Below are 24,773 nucleotides of genomic sequence, written 5' to 3' on the forward strand. Positions count from 1 at the left end.
TGAAAAACGGAAAGCATTTCCACTAAGATCAGGAACAAGACAAGGTTGCCCACTCTCACCACTCTTATTCAACATAGTTTTGGAAGTTTTAGCCACAGCAATCAGAGAAGAAAAGGAAATAAAAGGAATCCAAATCGGAAAAGAAGAAGTAAAGCTGTCACTGTTTGCAGATGACATGATACTATACATAGAGAATCCTAAAGATGCTACCAGAAAACTACTAGAGCTAATCAATGAATTTGGTAAAGTAGCAGGATACAAAATTAATGCACAGAAATCTCTGGCATTCCTATATACTAATGATGAAAAATCTGAAAGTGAAATCAAGAAAACACTCCCATTTACCATTGCAACAAAAAGAATAAAATATCTAGGAATAAACCTACCTAAGGATACGAAAGACCTGTATGCAGAAAATTATAAGACACTGATGAAAGAAATTAAAGATGATACAAATAGATGGAGAGATATACCATGTTCTTGGATGGGAAGAATCAACATTGTGAAAATGACTCTACTACCCAAAGCAATCTACAGATTCAATGCAATCCCTATCAAACTACCACTGGCATTTTTCACAGAACTAGAACAAAAAATTTCGCAATTTGTATGGAAACACAAAAGACCCCGAATAGCCAAAGCAATCTTGAGAAAGAAAAATGGAGCTGGAGGAATAAGGCTCCCTGACTTCAGACTATACTACAAAGCAACAGTAATCAAGACAGTATGGTACTGGCACAAAAACAGAAAGATAGATCAGTGGAACAGGATAGAAAGCCCAGAGATAAACCCACGCACATATGGACACCTTATCTTTGATAAAGGAGGCAGGAATGTACAGTGGAGAAAGGACAGCCTCTTCAATAAATGGTGCTGGGAAAACTGGACAGGTACATGTAAAAGTATGAGATTAGATCACTCCCTAACACCATACACAAAAATAAGCTCAAAAGGGATTAAAGACCTAAATGTAAGGCCAGAAACTATCAAACTCTTAGAAGAAAACATAGGAAGAACACTCTATGTCATAAATCACAGCAAGATCCTTTCTGACCCACCTCCTAGAGTAATGGAAATAAAAACAAAAATAAACAAATGGGACCTAATGAAACTTCAAAGCTTTTGCACAGCAAAGGAAACCATAACCAAGACCAAAAGACAACCCTCAGAATGGGAGAAAACATTTGCAAATGAAGCAACTGACAAAGGATTAATCTCCAAAATTTACAAGCAGCTCATGCAGCTCAATAACAAAAAAACAAACAACCCCATCCAAAAATGGGCAGAAGACCTAAATAGACATTTCTCCAAAGAAGATATACAGAATGCCAACAAACACATGAAAGAATGCTCAACATCATTAATCATTAGAGAAATGCAAATCAAAACTACAATGAGATATCATCTCACACCAGTCAGAATGGCCATCATCAAAAAATCTAGAAACAATAAATGCTGGAGAGGGTGTGGAGAAAAGGGGACACTCTTGCACTGCTGGTGGGAATGTGAATTGGTTCAGCCACTGTGGAGAACAGTATGGAGGTTCCTTAAAAAACTACAAATAGAATTACCATATGACCCAGCAATCCCACTACTTGGCATATACCCTGAGAAAACCAAAATTCAAAAAGAGTCATGTACCAAAATGTTCATTGCAGCTCTATTTACAATAGCCAGGACATGGAAACAACCTAAGCGCCCATCATCGGATGAATGGATAAAGAAGATGTGGCACATATACACAATGGAATATTACTCAGCCTTAAAAAGAAATGAAATTGAGCTATTTGTAATGAGATGGATAGACCTAGAGTCTGTCATACAGAGTGAAGTAAGTCAGAAAGAAAAAGACAAATACCGTATGCTAACCCATATATATGGAATTTAAGGGGAAAAAAATGTCATGAAGAACCTAGGGGTAAGATAGGAATAAAGACGCAGACCTACTGGAGAACGGACTTGAGGGTATGGGGAGGGGGAGGGGTGAGTTTTGACAGGGCGAGAGAGAGTCATGGACATATACACACTAACAAACGTAGTAAGGTAGATAGCTGGGGGGAAGCAGCCGCAAGGCACAGGGATATTAGCTCGGTGCTTTGTGACAGCCTGGAAGGGTGGGATGGGGAGAGTGGGAGGGAGGGAGACGCAAGAGGGAAGACATATGGGAACATATGTATATGTATAGCTGATTCACTTTGTTATAAAGCAGAAACTAACACACCATTGTAAAGCAATTATACCCCAATAAAGATGTTTAAAAAAAAAAAGAAAGGATACATACCAAAATACACCAAAATGTTAGCACAATAACAATGATTAGCTTGAAATTTTAGATAATTTTAGCTTTTCTCTTCAAAATGTCTGATAATAATCTTACAATTTATAATGAACAAGTATTTCTTTTCTGGTCAGACAAAGAAAGAGTAAATGAAGCCAAGAGAAACAAAAGAGGAGAGAATTTGTAACATTTGTCCTCTTATAGCAAAAGTATTGGAAGGTTTTAGAAAACAACAGACTTTAAAATTCCAAATTCTCGCAAGAACTTAGGAACAAAAAGACTTGACTTCATTAAGTCTGGGGTGATAAAGACCTTAGGCCTCAGCTTCTTTCAGAAGCCCAACCAGTTACAATTACTGTTTATTATCATCTTGCTTTTACTTGAATCCCTTAAACTTACAGTGGCTCACTTTCACTTTTCCCTAATAATTTATTCCTTTAAGATAATAGAGTTTCATATTATCTTTTTGATTTGTACTGTTTCCTGTTTAATGATTTACTCTGTGTGGCACAAGTGCAAAAGTTATCATATTAGAAAAATTATTATGCTATAATAATTATGGTACCATCAAACTGAATTAAATTATGTTTCATTGTAAATAGTAAAATGTATTAATTTTTTTAAAAGCCTCTGTAGGCCAGTGAGGATAAATAGTTACCTTCATATACTTTCATTAAACACCCTGACAGTACAAGTCAAACTGACAGAGTTGATAACAAATCAACTCACCCCTTATAGGAGTCCCTTCCAAGTAGTTGTGAAATTAGCTTTCTTAGGGCTATGAATTAAATGCAGTGTATTAAACAGAAACTGTGCATTCTACGAATAAAAGTTTCACCTTTATTTTGTGTGTATATATGTTGGCAGATCTTGGAGCAATAGAGTTTCTTTCTTCCGTCGGTTTAAGATAAAAATGAACCTGCATTTTAAGTGTGCATTCTAATTTTCCCTTTAGCACATCATAACAGTGCTGTCCAATAGACATATACAGTGAGCTACATATATAATTTTGAATTTTCTAGTATGCACATGAAAAAAGAGTAAAATAAACAGCAAAAATCAATTGAGTAATGAATCTTTTGGGACTCAGTCTACCCCAAATATTATCATTTCAACACGTAATCAGATCTTAAAGTGATATCTCAAATGAAATAGCATATTCTTCTTTTCATACTAAGTCAATGTGTATATTTTACAGGACCCTTCAATTCAGATTATAATTTTCATCGGAGATATTTGATCCCCATTTAGATTTCATAAGGTTTTCAGTTAAAAAATAGACTCACCAACATATTTAAATTTTTCCAGTAACTAAATTATGTTTTTACTTTAAATTAGTTAAAATTAAATAAAATTGCAACTTCAGTTCCTCAGCTGCACCAACCGCATTTCAAGTGCTCAATAGCCATGAATGGATAGTGGCTATTGTATTGGACAGCCCGGGTTTAGAACATGTGTATAAGATGTCAGCAAACTGGAAAAGTGAAAAGTTAAATTGAAGCCAAACTATTGGGGATGTTTTGTCTACTGAGTTTCAAAGAACAGGAGTTGAGTTTTTTTCTCATTACATCAACTGGTTGGCTGGTTGGCTCAGGTGATAAGAATCCGTTGCTTTGGTTTTATGTACAAATCGTCTCATTATTTCCCAGGTTCTTTACTTTTCCTTAAGGCAAATGTTTGTATGGACCTTAATTATGCTAAAATCTGTCTCCCCTGGATATCCTTATTATCCTAGAGATAACCCTTGATTTAACTGTTATATACTAACTTTTGAGTAAACTAAAGAACATCGATATTGAGAGAAAAAAATTAAATGTAGTTCATGTGCCACCATGTTTACTCTTGCTCCTCAGCTGTCTTATAAATCATGTAAATAAGTACAATAAACATTTATCAAGGGATTCCATAATACTTTGGATCTACAAGTCCATCATTTGTGATGACACATCGAAGTTGGCCCCGGAAAACTAGAAGTATGTCAAATGACGCCTTCCATCAAGTTTAGAGCAGCATTTCCTTCCCAGCATTACAACTTCGTGTAATGGCACTTGGCAGTATTGGCATTTCTGATATGACTTCTTTTGGCTAGCTCAGCATTTGTCAAAAATAAATAGTTTTTTCTCTCTGTGACTGAAAGGGTTAAATAATACCAATTCATTACCTCTCACAAAAGGATTTATTTTGTTCTCATAAATCAGTTTTATTCCACATTTTTATTATTCCATTGGGTGAGCTACTCAAATTGAAATCAATACAAGTGCAAGTGACACAATCAATCTAGATATTTGATTATGGATTGGAGATCCCCAGGTCTGTTTTTTAGCCAGTTTCTTTCTGATCATCTCGCTAAAGAACTGAATATTTTATTGGCATCTATGAGTTATGAACATGTTTAAAAAGCAGATAATAATCTTCATTTCTCTATTGACAATGGAAGCCTGAAAAATGAGCAAGGATTAAAAGATAAAGACTTAAAATAATATGTAACTAGAACATTGTTAATAAACTGTTCGTATTTCTCAATATTTTCCTTAAGATGAAGTAAGTTTTAAAATAACTTTATTCTTTCTTTTAAAAAAAAACAATACAATTGGTGGCTATAAGTTGCATTCTTAGCATTAGGTAAGTGATTAACTATTTGTCATGACAGAGATCTTACCTGTTTTCACACTATTTTATAGCCGAAGCACATTAACTGATCTAGGTTAACAGTAAGAAAAGAGTTAAGGCAGATAAAACGCCTTTGAAGGTTCTCAAACTGGTTCTTTTCATTTCTAGAATTATCCAGGCTAGAAAGCCACTATCTGTGGGACTCAAAAGGGAAAAACAGTTCAACTTTAAATTAGGGAGCAAAATTGATTAAGCTGTTGCTCAAGAGGGCAACATTTATATATCAAACTCTCTTTGCTTTACAAACAAATTTATGTCTTATGATCCTTTACATATTGAATGCTTATTTGGGGACTCGTGGTACCACGTTATAGTTCTCTTGCCTCAGACTCTAGCCACCGGTTCTTGGTTCTTTAGCCAGATTTTTTCACAGGCACAATTAAACCATTTAGTAATTCATTTCCTTATATTTAGAATAAGGCAATCAAATTCTTTCTTTAAAATAAATTCCAAGGCAATATTAACACTGCATTTGCTTCTTTCAGCAAATATTTTAGCCTTATTTAGCCATGTACCTTGTTTCATTAAGATTTGTAGGAAGGGGTTGTTTTATGTCTGGCAAGTTACCTCTGGCAGGCACAGAACTCCAGAAGGATAAAAAAAAAGCCTTTCAGAAGCAGTTGAAATAATAAACCCTTCTTTCTTTCATCCAAGGAGCATTAATTACTCTTCATTTACTCCTTTTTTTTAAATTTTATTTTTATAAAATTTTTAGGGTTACTTTCTATTTGCAGTTATTACGAAATATTGGCTATACACCCCGTATTGTTGTTTTTCAATATTTATATATTTATTTATTTGGCTGTGCCAGGTCTTAGTTGCAGCATGCAGGATCTAGTTCCCCTACCAGGGATCAAACCCAGGCTCCCTGCATTGGGAGCGTGGAGTCTTAACCACTGGACCCCCAGGGAAGTCCCTCCCTGTATTGTCTAATACATCCTTGAGCCTATCTTACACAATAGTTCATACCTCCCACTTCTCCACCCCTATGTTGCCCCTTCCTCGCCCCACTGGTAACTACTTGCTTGTACTCTATATCTTTGAGTCTGCTTCTTTTTTCTTATATTCACTACTTTGTTGTATTTTTTACCTTCCACATATAAGTGATTTGTCTTTCTTTGCCTGACTTATTTCACTTAGAATAATGCCCTCCAAGTTGATCCATACTCTTCAGTGATGCATTTTTCTTTTCTTTTTTAACTTTTTAAAACATCTTTATTGGAGTATAATTGCTTTGCAATGTTGTGTTAGTTTCTGCTGTATAACGAAGTGAATCAGCTATATGTATACATATATCCCCATATCTCCTCCCTCTTGCGTCTCCCTCCCTCCCTCCCTCCCAACCTCCCTATCCCACCCCTCTAGGTAGTCACAAAGCACCCAGCTGATCTCCCTTGCTATGCGGCTGCTTCCCACTAGCTATGTATTTTACATTTGGTAGTGTATATATGTCAACGCTACTCTTTCACTTCATCTCAGCTTACCCTTCGCCCTCCCCATGTCCTCAAGTCCATTCTCTACGTCTGCGTCTTTATTCCTGTCCTGCCCCTAGGTTCTTCAGAACCTTTTTTTTCTTTTAGATTCCATATATATGTGTTAGCATACGGTATTTGTTTTTCTCTTTCTGCCTTACTTCACTCTGTGTGACAGACTCTAGACCCATCCACCTCACTACAAATAACTCAATTTCATTTCTTTTTATGGCTGAGTAATTGTCCATTGTATATACGTGCCACATATTCTTTATCCATTCATCTGTCGATGTACATTTAGGTAGCTTCCATGTCCTGGCTACTGTAAATAGTGCTGAAGTGAACACTGTGGTACATGACTCTTTTTCAGTGATGGTTTTCTCAGGGTATATGCCCAGTAGTGGGATTGCTGGGTCGTATGGTAGTTCTATTTGTAGTTTTTTAAGGAACCTCCTCCATACTGTTCTCCATAGTGGCTGTATCAAATTACATTCCCACCACCAGTGCAAGAGGCTTCCCTTTTCTCCACACCCTCTCCAGCATTTATTGTTTGTAGATATTTTGATGATGGCCATTTTGACTGGTGAGGTGATATACCTCACTGTAGTTTTGATTTGCATTTCTCTAATGATTAGTGATGTTGAGCATCCTTTCATGTGTTTGTTGGCAATCTGTATATCTTCTTTGGAGAAATGTCTATTTAGATCTTCTGCCCATTTTGGGATTGGGTTGTTTGTTTTTTTGATATTGAGCTGCATGAGCTGCTTGTATATTTTGGCGATTAATCCTTTGTCTGTTGCTTCATTCACAAACATTTTCCACCATTCTGAGGGTTGTCTTTTTGTCTTGTTTATGGTTTCCTTTGCAGTGCAAAAGCTTGTAAGTTTCATTAGGTCCCATTTGTTTATTTTTGTTTTTATCTCCATTTCTCTAGGAGGTGGGTCAAAAAGGAACCTGCTGTGATTTATGTCAAAGAGTGTTCTTCCTATGTTTTCCTCTAAGAGTTTTATAGTGTCTGGCCTTACAGTTAGGTATTTAATCCACTTTGAATTTATTTTTGTGTATGGTGTTAGGAAGTGTTCTAATTTCATCTTTCACATGTAGCTGTCCAGTTTTCTCAGCACCACTTATTGAAGAGGCTGTCTTTTCTCCACTGTACATTCTTGCCTCCTTTATCAAAGATAACGTGACCATATGTGCATGGGTTTATCTCTGGGCTTTCTATCCTGCTCCATTGATCTATATTTCTGCTTTTGTGCCAATACTGTACTGTCTTGTAGCTTTGCAGTATAGTCTGAAACCAGGGAGCCTGATTCCTCCAGCTCCATTTTTCTTTCTCAAGATTGCTTTGGCTATTTGGGGTCTTTTGTATTTCCATACAAAGTGTGGAATTTTTTGTTCTAGTTCTGTGAAAAACGCCATTGGTAGTTTGACAAGGATTGCATTGAATCTGTAGATTGCTTTGGGTAGTAGGGTCATTTTCATCATGTTGATTCTTCCAGTCCAAGAACACGGTATATCTCTCCATCTGTTTGTATCATCTTTAATTTCTTTCATCAGTGTCTTATAGTTTTCTGCATACAGGTCCTTTGTCTCCTTAGGTAGGTTTATTCCTAGGTATTTCATTCTTTTTGTTGCAGTGGTAAATGGGAGTGTTTCCCTAATTTCTCTCTAAGATTTTTCATTGTTAGTGTACAGGAATGCCAGAGATTTCTGTGCATTAGTTTTGTATCCTGCTACTTTACCAAATTCATTGATTAGCTCTAGTAGTTTTCTGGTAGCATCTTTAGGATTCTCTATGTATAGTATCATGTCATCTGCAAACAGTGACAGCTTTACTTCTTCTTTTCTGATTTGGATTCCTTTTATTTCCTTTTCTTCTCTGACTGCTGTGGCTAAAACTTCCAAAACTATGTTGAACAAGAGTGATGAGAGTGGGCAACCTTGTCTTGTTCCTGATCTTAGTGGAAATGGTTTCAGTTTTTCACCACTGAGAACGATGTTGGCTGTGGGTTTGTCATATATGGCCTTTATTATGTTGAGGTAAGTTCCCTCTATGCCTACTTTCTGGAGAGTTTCTATTATGAATGGGTGTTGAATTTTGTCGAAAGCTTTCTCTGCATCTATTGAGATGATCATATGGTTTTTATCCCTCAGTCTGTTAATACGGTGTATCACATTGATTGAGTTGCGTATATTGAAGAACCCTTGCATTCCTGGAATAAACCCCACTTCATCATGGTGTGTGATCCTTTTAACATGCTGTTGGATTCTGTTTGCTAGTATTTTGTTGAGGATTTTTGCATCTGTGTTCATCAGTGATATTGGCCTGTAGTTTTCTTTCTCTGTGACATCTTTGTCTGGTTTTGGTATCAAGGTGATGGTGGCCTCGCAGAATGAGTTTGAGAGTTTTCCTCCCTCTGCTATATTTTGGAAGAGTTTGAGAAGGATAGGTGTTAGCTCTTCTCTAAATGTTTGATAGAATTTGCCAGTGAAGCCATCTGGTCCTGGGCTTTTGTTTGTTGGAAGATTTTAAATCACAGTTTCAATTTCAGTGCTTGTGATTGGTCTGTTCATATTTTCTATTTCTTCCTCGTTCAGTCTCAGAAGGTTGTGCTTTTCTCAGAATTTGTCCATTTCTTCCAGGTTGTCCATTTTATTGGCATATAGTTGCTTGTAGTAATCCCTCAGGATTCTTTGTATTTCTGCAGGGTCAGTTGTTACTTCTCCTTTTTCATTTCTAATTCTGTTGATTTGAGTCTTCTCCCTTTTTTCCTTGATGAGTCTGGCTAGTGGTTTATCAATTTTGTTTATCTTCTCAAAGAACCAGCTTTTAGTTTTATTGATCTTTGCTATTCTTTCCTTCATTTCTTTTTCATTTATTTCTGATCTGATCTTTATGATTTCTTTCCTTCTGCTAACTTTGGAATTTTTATTTCTTCTTTCTCTTAATGCTTTAGGTGTAAGATTAGGTTGTTTATTTGAGATTTTTCATGTTTCATGAAGTAGGATTGTATTGCTATAAACTTCCCTTTTAGAACTGCTTTTGCTGCATCCCATAGGTTTTGGGGCATCGTGTTTACATTGTCATTTGTTTCTAGGTATTTTTTGATTTCTTCTTTGATTTCTTCAGTGATTTCTGGGCTATTTAGTAGCGTATTGTTTAGCCTCCATGTGTTTGTATTTTTTACGGTATTTTTCCTGTAATTGTATCTAGTCTCATAGCATTGTGATCAGAAAAGATACTTGATATGATATCAATTTCCTTAAATTTACCAAGATTTGAATTGTGACCCAAAATATGATCTATCCTGGAGAATGTTCCATGAGCACTTGAGAAGAAAAGCTATTCTGTTGTTTTTGGATGGAATGTCCTATAAATTTCAATTAAGTCCATCTTGTTAAATGTGTCATTTAAAGCTTGTGTTTCCTTATGTATTTTCATTTTGGATGATATGCCCATTGGTGAAAGTGCGACGTTAAAGTCCCCTATTATGATTGCGTTACTGTCTATTTCCCCTTTTATGGCTGTTAGTATTTGCCTTATGTATGGAGGTGCTCCTATGTTGGGTGCATAAATATTTACAATTGTTATATTCTTCCTGGATTGATCCCTTGATCATCATGTTGTGTCCTTCTTTGTCTCTTGTAATAGTCTTTATTTTAAAGTCTATTTTGTCTGATATGAGAATTGCTACTCCAGCTTTCTTTTGATTTCCATTTGCATAGAATATCTTTTTCCATCCCCTCACTTTCAGTCTGCATGTATCCCTAGGTCTGAAGTGGGTCTCTTGTAGACAGCATATATACAAGTCTGGTTCTTGCATCCATTCAGCTAGTCTATGTCTTTTGGTTAGAGCATTTAATCCATTTACATCTAAGGTAATTATCGATATGTATGTTCCTATTACCATTTTCTTAATTATTTTGGGTTTGTTTTTGTAGGCCTTTTCCTTCTCTTGTGTCTCCTGCTTAGAGAAGTTCGTTTAGCATTTGTTGTAAGCTGGTTTGGTGGTGCTGAATTCTCGTAACTTTTGCTTGTGTGTAAAGGTTTTAATTTCTCTTTTGAGTCTGAATGAGATCCTTTGCTGGGTAGAGTAACCTTGGTTGTAGGTTTTTCCCTTTCATCACTTTAAATATGTCCTGCCACCCGCTTCTGGCTTGCAGAGTTTCTGCTGAAAGATCAGCTGTTAACCTTATGAGGATTCCCTTGTATGTTATTTGTTGCTTTTCCATTGCTGCTTTTAATATTTTTTCTTTGTATTTAATTTTTGATAGTTTAATATGTGTCTTGGCATGTTTCTCCTTGGATTTATCCTGTATGGGACTCTCTGCGCTTCCTGGAATTGATTGACTGTTTTCTTTCCCATGTTAGGGAAATTTTCAACTGTAATCTCTTCAAATATTTTCTCAATCCGTTTCTTTTTCTCTTCGTCTTCTGGGACCCGTATAATTCGAATGTTGGTGCATTTAATGTTGTCCCAGAGGTCTCTGAGACTATCCTCAATTCTTTTCATTCTTTTCTCTTTATTCTGCTCTGCAGTAGTTATTTCCACTATTTTATCTTCCAGATCACTTATCCATTCTTCTGCCTCAATTATTCTGCTATTGATTCCTTCTAGAGAATTCTTAATTTCATTTCTTGTGTTGTTCATCACTGCTTGTTTGCTCTTTAGTTCTTGTAGGTCCTTGTTAAACGTTTCTTGTATTTTCTCCATTCTATTTCCAAGATTTTGGATCATCTTTACTCTCATTACTCTGAATTATTTTTCAAGTAGACTGCCTATTTCCTCTTCATTTGTTTGCTCTGGTGGGTTTTTACCTTGCTCCTTCATATACTGCGTATTTCTCTGTCTTCTCATTTTGCTTTACTTACTCTGTTTGGGGTCTCCTTTTCTCAGGTTGCATGTTCATAGTTCCCATTGGTTTTGGTGTCTGCCCCCAGTGGCTAAGGCTGGTTTAGTGGCTTCTGTAGGCTTCCTGGTGGAGGAGACTGGTTCCTGTGTTCTGGTAGGTGGAGCTGGATTTTGTCTTTCTGATATACAGGACGACATCTGGTTGTGTGTTTGGGATGTCTGTGAACTTAATATGATTTTAGGCAGCCTCTCTGCTAATGGATGGGGTTGTGTTCCTGTGCTGCTAGGTGTTTGGCCTGGGACATCCAGCACTGGAGCTGGCTGGCCGTTAGGTGGAGCTGGGTCTTAGCCTTGAGACAGAGATCTCTGGGAGAACTCTTGCTGATTGATATTACGTGGAGCCAGGAGGTCTCTGGCGGTCAAGTGTCCTGAACTTGGCTCTCCCACCTCAGAGGCTCAGGCCTGGCACCAGGCTGGAGCACCAAGACCCTGTCAGCCACATGGCTCAGAAGAAAAGGGACAAAAAAAGAAAGAAAAAGTAATCATTTTAAATAAATTAATTAATTAATAAAAGAAGTAAAATTACAAAATTAAACATTTTTTTAATTGTTAAAATTTTTAAAAAGTAATAAAAAAAAGAAGAGAGCAACCAAACCAATAAACAAATCCACCAATGATAACAAGCGCTAAAAACTATGCTAAGGTAAACATAAAAATCAGAAACCAGTCACAGGCAGCAAGCCCCAAGTCTACAGTTGCTTCCAAAGTCCACCACCTCAGTTTTGGACTGATTCATTGTTTGTTCAGGTATTACACAGTTTCAGCATACCTCACATTGCTTGTGGGGATTTAATCCGCTGCTCCTGAGGCTGCTGGAGAGATTTCCCTTTCTCTTCTTTGTTTGCACAGCTCCTGGGGTTCAGCTTTCGATTTGGCCCCGCCTCTGCATGTAGGTCACCCTCAGTCCTGTGTTCCCACCCAGACAGGATGGGGTTAAAGCCGTGGCTGATTAGGGGACTCTGGCTCACTCATGCCAGGGGTGGGGGGAAGGAGGGGTACGGTGCTTATAATTGAAATGCAGGATGAGCCTGCGATGGCAGAGGCCAGCGTGACATTGCAACAGCCTGAGGCCCACCCTGTGTTCTCCCGGGAAAGTTGTCCCTGGATCACGGGATCTTGGCAGTGGTGGACTGCACAGGCTCCTGGGAGGGGAGGTGTGGATAGTGACCTGTGCTTGCACACAGGATTCTTGAGGGCTGCAGCAGCAGTGTTAGAGTTTCACACCCATCTCTGAGGTCCGAGCTGTTAGCTATGGCTCGTGCCTGTCTCTGGAGCTCGTTTAGGCAGTCCTCTGCCTTCTCTGGGCAGACAGGGAAGGAATCCCCTCTCCTCGCACACCCCGCAACAATGGTCCCTTGCCTCTTAGGCAGGTCCAGAGTTTTTCCTGGACACCCTCCCGGCCAGCCGTGGCACACTAGCCCCCTTAGGCTGTGTTCACGCAGCCAACCCCAGTCCTCTCCCTGGGATCGAACCTCTAAAGACCTAGCGTCAGCTCCCAGCCCCCACCCACCCCATTGGGTGAGCGGACAAGCCTCTCAGGCTGGTGAGTGCTGGTTGGCAGTGATCCTCTGTGGGGAAATCTCTCCGCTTTGCCCTCTGCACCCCTGTTGCTGCGCTCTCCTCCATGGCTCTGAAGCGCCCCCCCCCCCCCCCCCCCCCCCGCCAACACTCATCTCCGCCAGTGAAGGGGATTCCTCGTGTGTAGAAACTTTTCCTCCTTCACAGCTCCCTCCCAGAGGTTCACATTCCATCCCTATTCATTTGTCTCTGTTTTTCCTTTTTTCTTTTGCCTCACTCAGGTACGTGGGGATTTTCTTGGCTTTTGGGAAGTCTGAGGTCTTCTGCCAGCATTCAGTAGGTGTTCTGTAGGAGGTGTTCCACCTGTAGATGTATTTCTGATGTATTTGCGGGGAGGAAGGTGATCTCCACGTCTTACTCCTCCACCATCTTGAAGATCCCCTCTTCAGTTACTCTTATCAAACCTTTAGAACAGCAGCTATCGTCACTATGATGTACTTGGATTTCCATTTGCAAACTTCCTGGGCATGTGGCATTAGGGACTTTCGATAACATATTTTCTTCCTGCTTTTCTTCTCCTTTTCAGTAATTTGCATTTATAAGCACTGGATAGTGAAAGGCCTTCAAAGCATCAACAGCAGTACAGTGCAGCAATATAAGATAGGGCTCCATCAATACAGTATCGTTTCCAACATACCCTGTTCCACTCTTTAAAGAGTTTACTCAAGAAAATCAATGTAAAAATTGTAAATCTCTTTATTCAGGAAGGCAGACCATTTTTAAAAGGTTGTCACTTCAATTGTTTAATTCAGAGGATAGCAACCTTTTTCAGTAAAGGTCCACATAGTAAACACTTTAAACTTTACAGGCAACATGGTCTTACCATAACCGCTGAATTGTGCAGTTGTGACATGACAATGCCTAGACGTGTAATTTTCTGTGTTCTAATAAAACTTTATTTACAAGAACAGGTTTCTGGCCAGATTTGGCTTGTAGCCTGTGGGTTGTGGATCCTCATTTATTTATAAGTTTAAATACAATTCATATCGTTTCCTTGGATATTTCAACCCTCTCATGATTCTCTGGATTTCACAAAAATTATGCATGCTCACTTAAAAATTCATGTAATATAGAGTAATGGCATTCATGAAAATCCCACTACCTGTAAGTAACTAATGTTAACAGATGACAAACATCATTTCAGACCTTTCTCAATTCATGAGTGGTTTCTTGGTAGCAAGCAACAGAAACAACTCTGATTAATTAAGGCAAAAATGAATTATTGTAGGAGAACTGAGCAGTTCAAAAAGTGGACAAGAAAGTGGCAGAGTCATACTTGTACAGAAACTACAAATAGCTTGGCCCCGACAAGCTCGTGCCTCAGGTTACAGACAGGAGGACACCCCCGCTGGTAGCAGCAGCACCACCACTTAGTAGCCCTGGACAATTGCAGCTCTGCTTCTGCATTCTCAACAATTCTTGAGACAGCAAGAAGAAACCCTAACTGATCCTAAGCCATGCATTGTTTTGCCTCATCCTGCTTCTTGGTCCCAAGGTGGAAGCATCCAACTGGCAATCTTGTGGTCAAGTGCCCACGTGAGCTTTAGCTATCCTTTCATTTACCAAAATAATAATAATTAATTATATTTCTGATCATTTTCTCTCCACATCTCTATCATCTTGATCCACATCTCTGATTTCTTGATCTTTTTTCTTATGCATTGATGATGATTATCTCGAGGCTTACCATCATGCTATCGATTTAGATTTTAGCTGTTGCTATTCTGTTCCTTGCTTTTTTCTCACTTGTCTAGTAAATCCTTCATGATTTTTTTTTTCTAATTTCCAATTTGTTTCTCTGCCTCTGCAATATCCTTTTTTCATCTTATAGGGAATACATATCTTTTTTTTCCCCTGAAGCTGTGTGGTTGTCTTTTTATCTTGGGATCCTTTCTTTCCTTTTGGCTATATGTAAGCATATTTCGTATTTCTTCCTTCAAACTCATCTGGCTTATGCCTAGTATGGGCAGCTCGGTCCAGACTTTTCATTTGTTCTGACTGTGGTCCACGTCTTTTCTTTCTGATGCTAGTTAGTCTTCCTTCTACCTAAACTTTGAGAACTTTGAGAACTGGGTGTTGCTGTTAATGTACTTGTCCGTAGCCTTGGAGTAAAAGTGGGAGGAATGGGAGTGAGATAGAGGGTATGGATGGATGCATTGAACAGGATTCTAGGACATCTAGTTTCTCTATCTCTTCCGAGATCCCATTAACTGTCCTTTGAAGCAGCACCCCCCTCCATTTATGCACATGCATCTCCGACTCCCAGGGACCTCAGCTTCTTCCCCCAACTCAGCACAAGCTTAGCAGGGTGGCTAGCCCTGACTCCTCTTCCTGTCTGTACAAACTCTACTCAGGTTCACTTCATTTCAAATTAGAGAAGATTCCTTGGTTTATATTTCTTTCTCCAGGAGCAAAATTAGGAAATTTCTGTGAGATTTCAAAGTCAATGCCATTTATTTGTTCCTTTCCCTTTATTTGTGCTCCAAGATTTTCAGCTGGTCTTGTTAATGTTATTATTTTTGTTCTAAGTTTTCCATGTTGTTAGGTATTTTGGAAAGGCAATTCTGTTATACTAATTGATCTATTCTTCTCCAGAAACATAAGCTTTTTGTTTGGGGTTTTTTGTTTTGGTTTTTGGTTTAGTTTTGGGTTGTTTGTTTGTTTGCTTTTGTTTTTTTCTTTCAAATGTTTATTTTATATTGGAGTATGGTTGATTTACAATGTTGTGTTAGTTTCAGGTGTACAGCAAAGTGATTCAGTTATACATACACATATATCTATTCTTTTTCAGCTCCTTTTCCCATATAGGTTATTATGGAGTATTGAGTAGAGTTCCCTGTGCTGTACAGTAGGTCCTTTTTGATTATCTATTTTATATATAGTAGAATGTATATGTTAATCCCAGCCTCCTAATTTATCCCAACCCCCGTCTTTCCCCTTTGGTAACCATGAGTTCAAAAATATAAACCTTGAAAGTTCACAATTTATTCCTAAATCTCTTTCCAGCAAGGTGATTCATATCCATAGCTTAGAACCTGTAACACACAGACTCTAAGATGGCATCTGATTATCTCCTCTTCCTGGTACTTATGCCTTTGTATAATCCCCTCCCCTTGCATGTGGTCAAAACCTGTGACTTGTATTTAACCAATAGACTATGGCAAACAAGGATGGACTGTTAGTTCTGACAGTGATACCTAAGATTGTAAACCACCTTGCCAGGAGACTCTCTCCCTTGTGGGCTTTGATAAAGCAAGCAGCCGTGTTGGGGAGGCCCATGTGGGAAGGAATGAGGGCAGCCTCCAGGCAATAGCCAGCAAGAAAATGAGGCCCTCAGTTCCAACAGCCTGCAAGGAACTGAATGCTGCAACAACTACCTGAGCTGGAGGAGATCCTTCTCCAGTAGAACCTTGAGATAGGGCTATAGTCCAAGGCAACACCTTGATTGCAGCCCTTTTGAGACCCTGAGCAAGAGGACCCAGCTAAGATCTGCCCAGACTCCTGACCCACAGAGACTATGAAATAAGAAATGCATGTTGTTTTGAGCTGCTTAGTTTGTGCTAAGATGATGACACAGCAATAGATAACTAGCCCAGGAACACGTGACTCCATGACCGCAGTGAATAAAGCTGATAGAATCGCCAGCAAAACATGGCATAATTCTCACCCAAATACTGTGCTCCGAAAATCCATGTTCTCCTTTAATGGAGGCTCTGTCTCAAGCATGTATCTAAGCGTTGAAACTAAGATTACAAACATTTCATTAAGAATTGGTGACTGACTCTGTTCTGTGATTGATGCTTGTTAAGTTCTCCATCTGATACCAGTGGTACTCAAGGCTCAGCATGGTCAGTGTGTTTAGTAGGGCTCTCCTACAACATCTTCTGTTCATTGATTAGTCAAGCTCATGTCTGTCCAATGTTTAGTTTGGAATCTAGAGACCACTTTCTGTGGGAGTATATTTTCCCAAACAGCTCTTGGCTAGTTGAGATAATGGCAATTGTTTGTTCATTTTGACAGTGTGTCCAAATGGGGGAAGAAAAGGTTAAAGGAGAAAAAAAATTTGACTTTTCAGAGCACAACATAGTTGATAAAAATGGACCCTACTTCCCTAATTTACCACACACATAATCAATCTCTGAATTCACTGTTTATATATAATTATTTTCTGATGTTAATAAAATAAGAGCATTTAGGAAATCTGACTGTGGTACATAGAGCAAACTTGATGAAAAGACACCATACCCCAAAGGACTTTAAAAAATGGTATTTAAAATATTTAGAAGGGTAGTCATGCAACTTTGGTATACCCTTGCCCATACATTAAAAAAAATCAAAACAAAACAGAAAGATCCTTAATATCTATAGAACTGTTATTGCTCTTGTATGAGCACAGACTCAGGGCAAATGTTTCTGAAGCACCTTTTAGTGAATTGATGAAATACTCTATGTATTTATTCCCTGAACTACAATTGTCCTAACAGTAGAATGACAAATTTAAAAAGGAATCAAAGAAGTACGGCTTTTACTAGATGACAACTAATTAAACATCACATTAGAGTAATTACAATAATGGTAAAAGTATGATGCATTAATAGAACACTGTCCTCAGAGGCCTAAGTGCTTCACAGGCTTTTTTTTTTTTTTTTTTTTTTTTCTCTTTCAAAATGTTCTGTGGAGAAGGCAGCTATGTAGGTAGAGATCTATAAAGGTTTTCTACATTGGCAAAAACTTAAAGGCAGGAATAGGTCCTTTTACCTATATAGTAACTTAAACAAATACTTTCAGATTTCTACCAAAGTAAGCTCTATTAGAATAATGAAGTCTGGAGGATGCATTTGCATCATGGGTAGAATAATTTGAAATAATCTCCTTAGAAAGAAGAAAAAAAGTGACTTAAATAGTAATATGTGTTATCTAGATGACCTAGAATTCTTAGCTCCCATTAAAGGGCATTTTGGCCACATGGCCCTAATCTGTGATCTGCCATTCAATGTCTTTTGATTCGGGGATTGGCAGAATTCTGTAATGATGAGGTAAGGCTGAGCAACACTAAAATTGAGACCCCAATACAGGAAATAATATAGCATTTTCTTTTTCCGGCCAGAAGTGGGAAAATTAGTCAATACCTTTTCTACCATAAGGTGTAATTGGATTCAGAAAAAGGCTAACTTAAACAGGACCAGGTCTGACATGCAAAACCTCCCACGATAACAAGAATGAGTTTGGTTTGTTCGCTGTCATTCCTTATTATGATCTTTGTCATGAGAATGGACTCATGTCGTGCCATTTTCCGTTCTTGTTACAATCTTTGTCACGTGAATAAGATATCAGGATGTTAATGCCTGGCATACAGTCTTCTGTGTGTGATGATAGTTACAAGACTACGCTGACCTTTGCAGTATTATGTATTCTGATTGGCTGTTCATTTCACCTCTTTCCCACAAGTTAATAAGGCTGTAAAAAGGAGAGAACTGAAACGGCCAGCCAGTTAAGTTATAGAATATTGAAAAGGTCAGAGCAGTACAGCACAGAGGAAAAAAAAAAATGATGGAATATATGGTGCATTAAGATGCTTGTGACAATGATTATAACAAGAATCGGAAAGGATACCCATTTATGTTATTTCAATCTAGAGAACCCCACGGGATGATTTTCCCGGAATAGCCATCACTTACGCATCTGTGAATCATACATTTGAAAATACCTGTTTATACTGGTTTTGGCTTAAAAACTAATTATATAGAAAATATCCTACTATTCAACAATAAGAACATTAAAAGTAAGATTTTAGCCTTAGAAATGGGCATTCATGTTGTTAACATTTTAGTAGGTCTTTATATTTGAAACTGAAGGAAAACTTCCTTACCTGTGAAATCTGTTGGGCATGTGAGATTTATTTTGATTGTTTCTTCATTTAACACTTTTTTTCCTCAAAATAAAATAGAAAAGTAGGACTGAAAGAATTAACCTTTTTGGAAGTCCTTTAGAAAGTGGAATATTCTGAAGTAGCATTGAGGATTTTATTTTAAAATTTTGTGTGAGCTATATGAAATATGTTTCTTCCTTGTGATTGCATGATACTGGCCAGTGTACAAAGAATCCTTCCTTTCCACTGAATCCTCAGTGGAGAGAGAAAGAGAGAGAGACATTTAATTCAGAAATTCTTAAGTTATTGTTCTCAGGTGTGCAATAATGTTTATTCATTTTTTACACACTTCATGGTTTCATTTATTATAAAGTCTAGAATGAGCAAAAAAAATTATTATCAAAATCAGAAATATATAGGTGCATATATGTCCATAATTATTATATATTCCCGATGGAATAACCTGTTATCATTTTTAAATGTCTCTCTTTATCCCTAATAACGGTTTTTGTCTAACAGTCTATTTTATCTGATATTACTATAGCCAATTCTCTTAGGGTTGCTGTTTCCATGATATAGCTTTTCCTTTTTTTATTCATTTTAAAAATTATTTTTATGCATGTTTTAAGTTTTCTTATAGAACAACTGTACTAGATTTTGTAGTCTGTTAAGACAGTCTGGTTTAAAAGTCAGGTTTACACTTTCTAAAGATGCATTGTTTCACTAATAGAGTAAACATTTTACATCCCAAAGCTAGAATCTAAATGCATCATTAATGAGAATGTCAAATGCAACCTCATTATTTTTGCAAACAAAGAAAATGAATTTTGATCTTTACTTTAAGACCACCTTGAACATGGATCAAATAACCCTAAAATCAGTAGTTCTGCATACTTCAGAAGAATCTCCGTGTGATTCCTGATACCCTTTGATGTTATACTTCAGTAGTTCTGGAGCGGAACTCAGGTGTGTGAATGTTTATGAAGTACCCCCCAGGTGATTTTGACGTGGGTGAGCCCTAGAACACAGGTACAGACAGTCCCACTGTGTAAAGAGTTTAGTGCAATCCCCACTTAAAGCCCGATGGCACAGACCACAGCCAAAGAAGGTGGACGAGGGGGACTCCAAACTCACAATGCCTGGAGGCGGGAAGTGGGGAGCTCTGGTTCCAGAACACAGAATCTTAACCGGGCCTGCACCATCCACTGATACTCACAAATAGGGTCAACGCTGAGGCCGACCAGACAGGAGTGGTCACCTGTGATTGGACATGCTTATCGCTTGAGCATTTTCTAGCTTGATTCTTGAGGCTGAGCCAACAGGGCTGCCTTTTCCAGCCCACTGAAAACAAAGTTTATGCACAGAAAAGTGGTAAAGCCTAACCCTCTCAAAAGGGAGGATCAGAGGACCTGCATTTTTAAGATTTTCCCCCCAATATTTAGGAGCCCAAATTGGGAAAGTTCAAAGGAAGAAAGAGAAGGCAGGGAGAATGAAGTGGAGAAGAGCTGAAACCTCTGCATCCTGTTTTGGTTTTGAATCTGGAGATTTTTGAGCTTCAGCAAGGGTTGAAATCCTGTCATTTGCTCCAGGTTTGTGAATTGAGTTGTATGTTAGTGGGGCTGAGAGAACATTTGACTCACTCAGCTGCATGCTTCCTGGCGATGTACACGTTCTTTTTTTCAGCTGAACGGAACGGTTATGTAATTGCATCCTTCTCATAATTATTGAGTAATTATATACTTCTTATAATTACTGAGTAATCATTGTTCTATAACTAGGACTTAATGTTACAACTAATTGTATAATTACCATGTATTAATGTTATCTGGGAAACTTAGAATAAAGTGGTACTTAATATATTTCCCCTTGCCATGCCATTTTCAAAGCTGGCAATAGTGTTTGTTTTACAGCCTGAAATTTGCTTCAAAGACAAACAAAACACAAGGGAAAAAAACCTCACCAATGTTATCATAATAGATGTTAACTCATTGAGCTTACCATTGCACCAGGCTTAAAATGTGTAAAACAGTATTCTCCTGGCTTAGTTTTCTTATAATTTTCATTGTTGTTTTGCAGCTTACCATCTTTTGTAAGATGTGTACAGTTAATACTACTTTAGAAGCAATAGAGCATCTGTCTGGGTCTCCTGGGATAAACTGACCTTTTTGAAATTTTACAGCTGGGCGTGTGACAATGGCAGCAATTGTTTCAGCTATAAGTGAAAATGTTTTTAAGGAGCTAGGCATTATGGGAACTTGAGAAGATCTTCAGATGTGGATAATGAAATTTGTCTTGGACCATGGTTAGAAGGGATTCATATTAATCTTAAACAAGTTTCCTGAGTGTGAGAACTATGTCTTACTTGTTTGGTGCATACCGTTATCAGCACCTAGCAAAGTCTACTCCCTGCGTGCAGCTGGAGCTCAATAATCAATTGTAAAGAATCTATGAAAGCTAGCGTAGCATAATTTGGAAATGTCTTTTCAATACATTGGGAAATTAGCAACAGCTATTTTGTAGGTTTCATAACTTCTTCACACATATATTTGTGTTGTCCATTCAAATTCGGGGAACGTAAAACCATTCTTAAGCTGTGACTATGTCTTTATCTTGTTTTACCAAGCATGAATAGAAATTATTAGTCCCATGTTTTAGCCCATAAGTACCATTTATTTTCTTTGGAACAAACCAGTCCTTTGCCAATTTCAAGTTCAGAGTAATAAATTCTTGCACTAACTAGGGGTTTCTTCTGTTCGTGAAAAACACTGAACCTACCTGTGTATTTTGCAGCAATAAAATTCTCAGCTAAGTTCTCCAGCCCAAAGTTATTATAAGTATCTTTTTAAAAATTTGATATACGTTTAAAGTTACCCTTACCCATGCTCATAACTAGATATGAGATCCTCTTTTATCATTTGATCTTTATTAATTTTAGAGTTTGAAATACAACCTGATGAAACAATTGCCCAGTGGTAGTGAATGAGATTAGTGTTGTTTTATTAATTGAAGAACCTTAGAATTTTGATTAATAATATATTGTTGGATGGATGTGGGGGGGAAATATAGTAGGTAGGTAGTTGAGAAAGTAAAATACAGAGTGAATAATTCTTAATCACTTGCTAGTTCTAAATATTTGTCTGGAATGTATCTGCTGTATGGATTACAAGAAACAGTAATATTCTTAGCTGCTGTTGATAAACGTCTGCTGTAAAGAAATCCCACTTAACCTTGGTAATAACATGGCAGTTGAAGGAGTACTCTCATTCCTAGTTCACAGAAGAAAAACCTGAGGTTCAGAAATATGAAGTAACTCACAAAGAGCACGCTACTGAAGAATAAGGACAGGCTCAAATGCAGAAACTCTTTGATCACCAAATTTATGTACTTTCCTTTGCGCCATACTCTACTAAACTATGTAAAAATAGACTATTTTTGTAAATACTGTAACTATTAAATTTTGTCTGCTGTACGATGCAAGATCACTTTTCATATGTGACCATATTTTACCTTTTAACACATTTAAACAATAAAGATTATATCAGTATCCAGGGATCTTGAAAATATGCTTTCCCCTTGAAGTCCAGCGTCATGTGTGTTTTTGGTTTGCTTATATTTTGTAGAATTTATGTGGGAAAAATTAAAGGTACATAGTAAAAAGTGTTTTGGCAAAGGAAGAACACTACTTGAAGTAAATATTGCTATTCTTAATTATTTTTTCTGTGTTTTAAGAGTAAGTATAACTAAATTTTACCAAATTAAGCAATATTTTGAAAAATTTGCCTCATGGAAACTTTTCAGGAAAGCATCTATCATAGAAAGTGAGATAGATGTTACAATACAGTTTTCGGTTGTAGCCCTATTTTTAAGCCTAATTTCTAACTCTCCTTAACCTTGGATGTAACCCAGTTGCCTAGAAGAGGGAGATAAAATATTGTTATCAGACAGCAGTATTTTCCTATATCCTAGACATTCTAAGATTTGAGAATGGGTTTGCTGAAGTTTTGGAAGCATGGTAGTGGTAGGACGTGGCGATGCCTCATTTATGGTGATTCTTATATACAGGTAGGCAACCTCTGCAATTACCCATAGAGCTAAAAAAATAGATCTTCTAATCAAAGTGGACACATATTACTTCCCATCCCTAGTGGCTTTTCAGGATATTTTGACCAAATCTGATTTAAAGAGGCATTAGATAGAAAGCAGTCAGCTCACCTTTCAAGCGAAATGAGCAGAAAATACACCAATTGATAATAAATGAAACATATGACACATGCATTTGCGTGTACTGTTTATATCCAGAACCATTCCATTTGGGGGAAAAGAGTATGACTTCTTTCCAGTCCGCACATCAAAGAAAATTCAAGGATTTAAAAAAAAATCTCAAACAATTGTAAATAATCCATTAAGTGATCAATTTATATATCTGCCCGTAGTTTTACTTATAGACATGATACTTGTGGTTAGGTTTCATACTGTCTTAGACTATCAGTCCAGTTATTTCCATCCCTGTGCTAAATAGATTAGAAAACATAATATTAACTGAGGTAACACTTCGTTCACAAAATAATAAAAGTATGCATGTTGATAATAGCACATGTAATGTCTCTCGGGGCATTGATATATAGTTCTGTTTAGTACTGTATATTTAGAAACCCAAGAAAATATTCAAATAATAGCAGGAAAGAATCCTTAAGTATGCACCAATTTAAATATTTTTCTTTTTTTAATCAGCAGACGACAACTACACTCTTCTGAATGGCACACAAGTCATGTACAGTGGTGAAGAGACCAGCCTTTCGGTGCTCATCGATGGGTTGGTTCCTTTTACTAACTATACAGTACAAGTGAATGTTTCAAATAGCCAAGGCAGCTTGATAAGTGATCCCGTAATGATTTCAATGCCGCCAGGAGGTAAGTCTATGAACAACGTTGGTATCTAAATGTATATAAATGCCCTAGAACTAAGTCTCCACTGAACACCTTGTTTATTGTTAGAATTAACTTTTTTTAGAACTTACAGTCTCAGTTGTATTTCTGGTTGTTTTTGTTCTTGTTTGTTCTATTGAGACCCTTTTATTGATATTGTTTCACTGACACCACTTTCATCTCGCACTGAGTCTACATGTATGTGTATGTACACACACATGTATCTCTTGCTTTATGCATGTTAAGAAGACTGGGAAATGCTTTTTTGTCTGAGACTTCATTTAGATTCAAAATTTATGTTTTCCATTTGTGGTTTAATTTTCTCATACAGGTGGTTCTTATTCCTGGTTTTTTGTAGAACTAGTTTAGAAGTATATCTAAACCTCTCATTTGACAGAAAAAAAAAAAGGCAGAGTGAGGGTAATAGAATAGGAAAACTCTATTCACCCCACTGGAAAAACATCTTTAAATTCCATGTCCTAATGGTTAGAGTTCAATAGTGTCATTTTCACATGTGAAATGCGACACAATCTGGCTATTTTGAACTATTTCTATGAGAAAAGATTGACTTATTCAGAATTATTGTGATCTGCAGTCAACTCCACCCTTGTTCTATTTATGGGAACTAATTATTAAGAAGAAAAATCTCCCTTAGATTGATATGTACAGCCCTTGAACAGAAAGCGTGCCTCAAACTAATAAGAACGTGATTCTCGATTTGGTGTTTAGAACTGTATGTTTTTTGAAAATACCAAAGGAAAAGGACCCTAGGAAACCCAGCGTTGGCTTGTAGCCCAGCTTCAGGAGCCAGTGCGTTCTGTACTAAAGGATAATGTCCTTACCGCGTTAAGAGCATTCTGCAGGGCTGGATAAAATCCCTCTCCGGTCGTAAAGAGCATAAGAGCAACAAAGGTCTCATCACCAGAGGAAAATAAGGGTTAATCTACAATTCGTATGGAACCCCTCTTCCAAGGAAGAATTCATTACCTGCTGTGTCATAAAAACCACTCACTATTATCTACCTTTTATGACATTATAAGAATTAATGAATGGATATTTACCAA

The 24,773-nt window shown here is 37.4% G+C and overlaps 1 protein-coding gene across 1 annotated transcript in view; it reads left to right on the top strand.

Annotated features, from left to right (window-relative positions):
* USH2A (usherin) overlaps positions 1-24,773 on the top strand; it is an 815,986-nt gene that overhangs the window by 460,825 nt on the left and 330,388 nt on the right. Inside the window, 1 exon segment of the mRNA XM_032639255.1 lies at positions 23,515-23,694. Within this exon segment, the coding sequence (XP_032495146.1) occupies positions 23,515-23,694 (180 nt within the window).

This window comes from Phocoena sinus, chromosome 1 (assembly GCF_008692025.1).
Source record: "Phocoena sinus isolate mPhoSin1 chromosome 1, mPhoSin1.pri, whole genome shotgun sequence".
Taxonomy (NCBI): Eukaryota; Metazoa; Chordata; class Mammalia; order Artiodactyla; family Phocoenidae; genus Phocoena; species Phocoena sinus.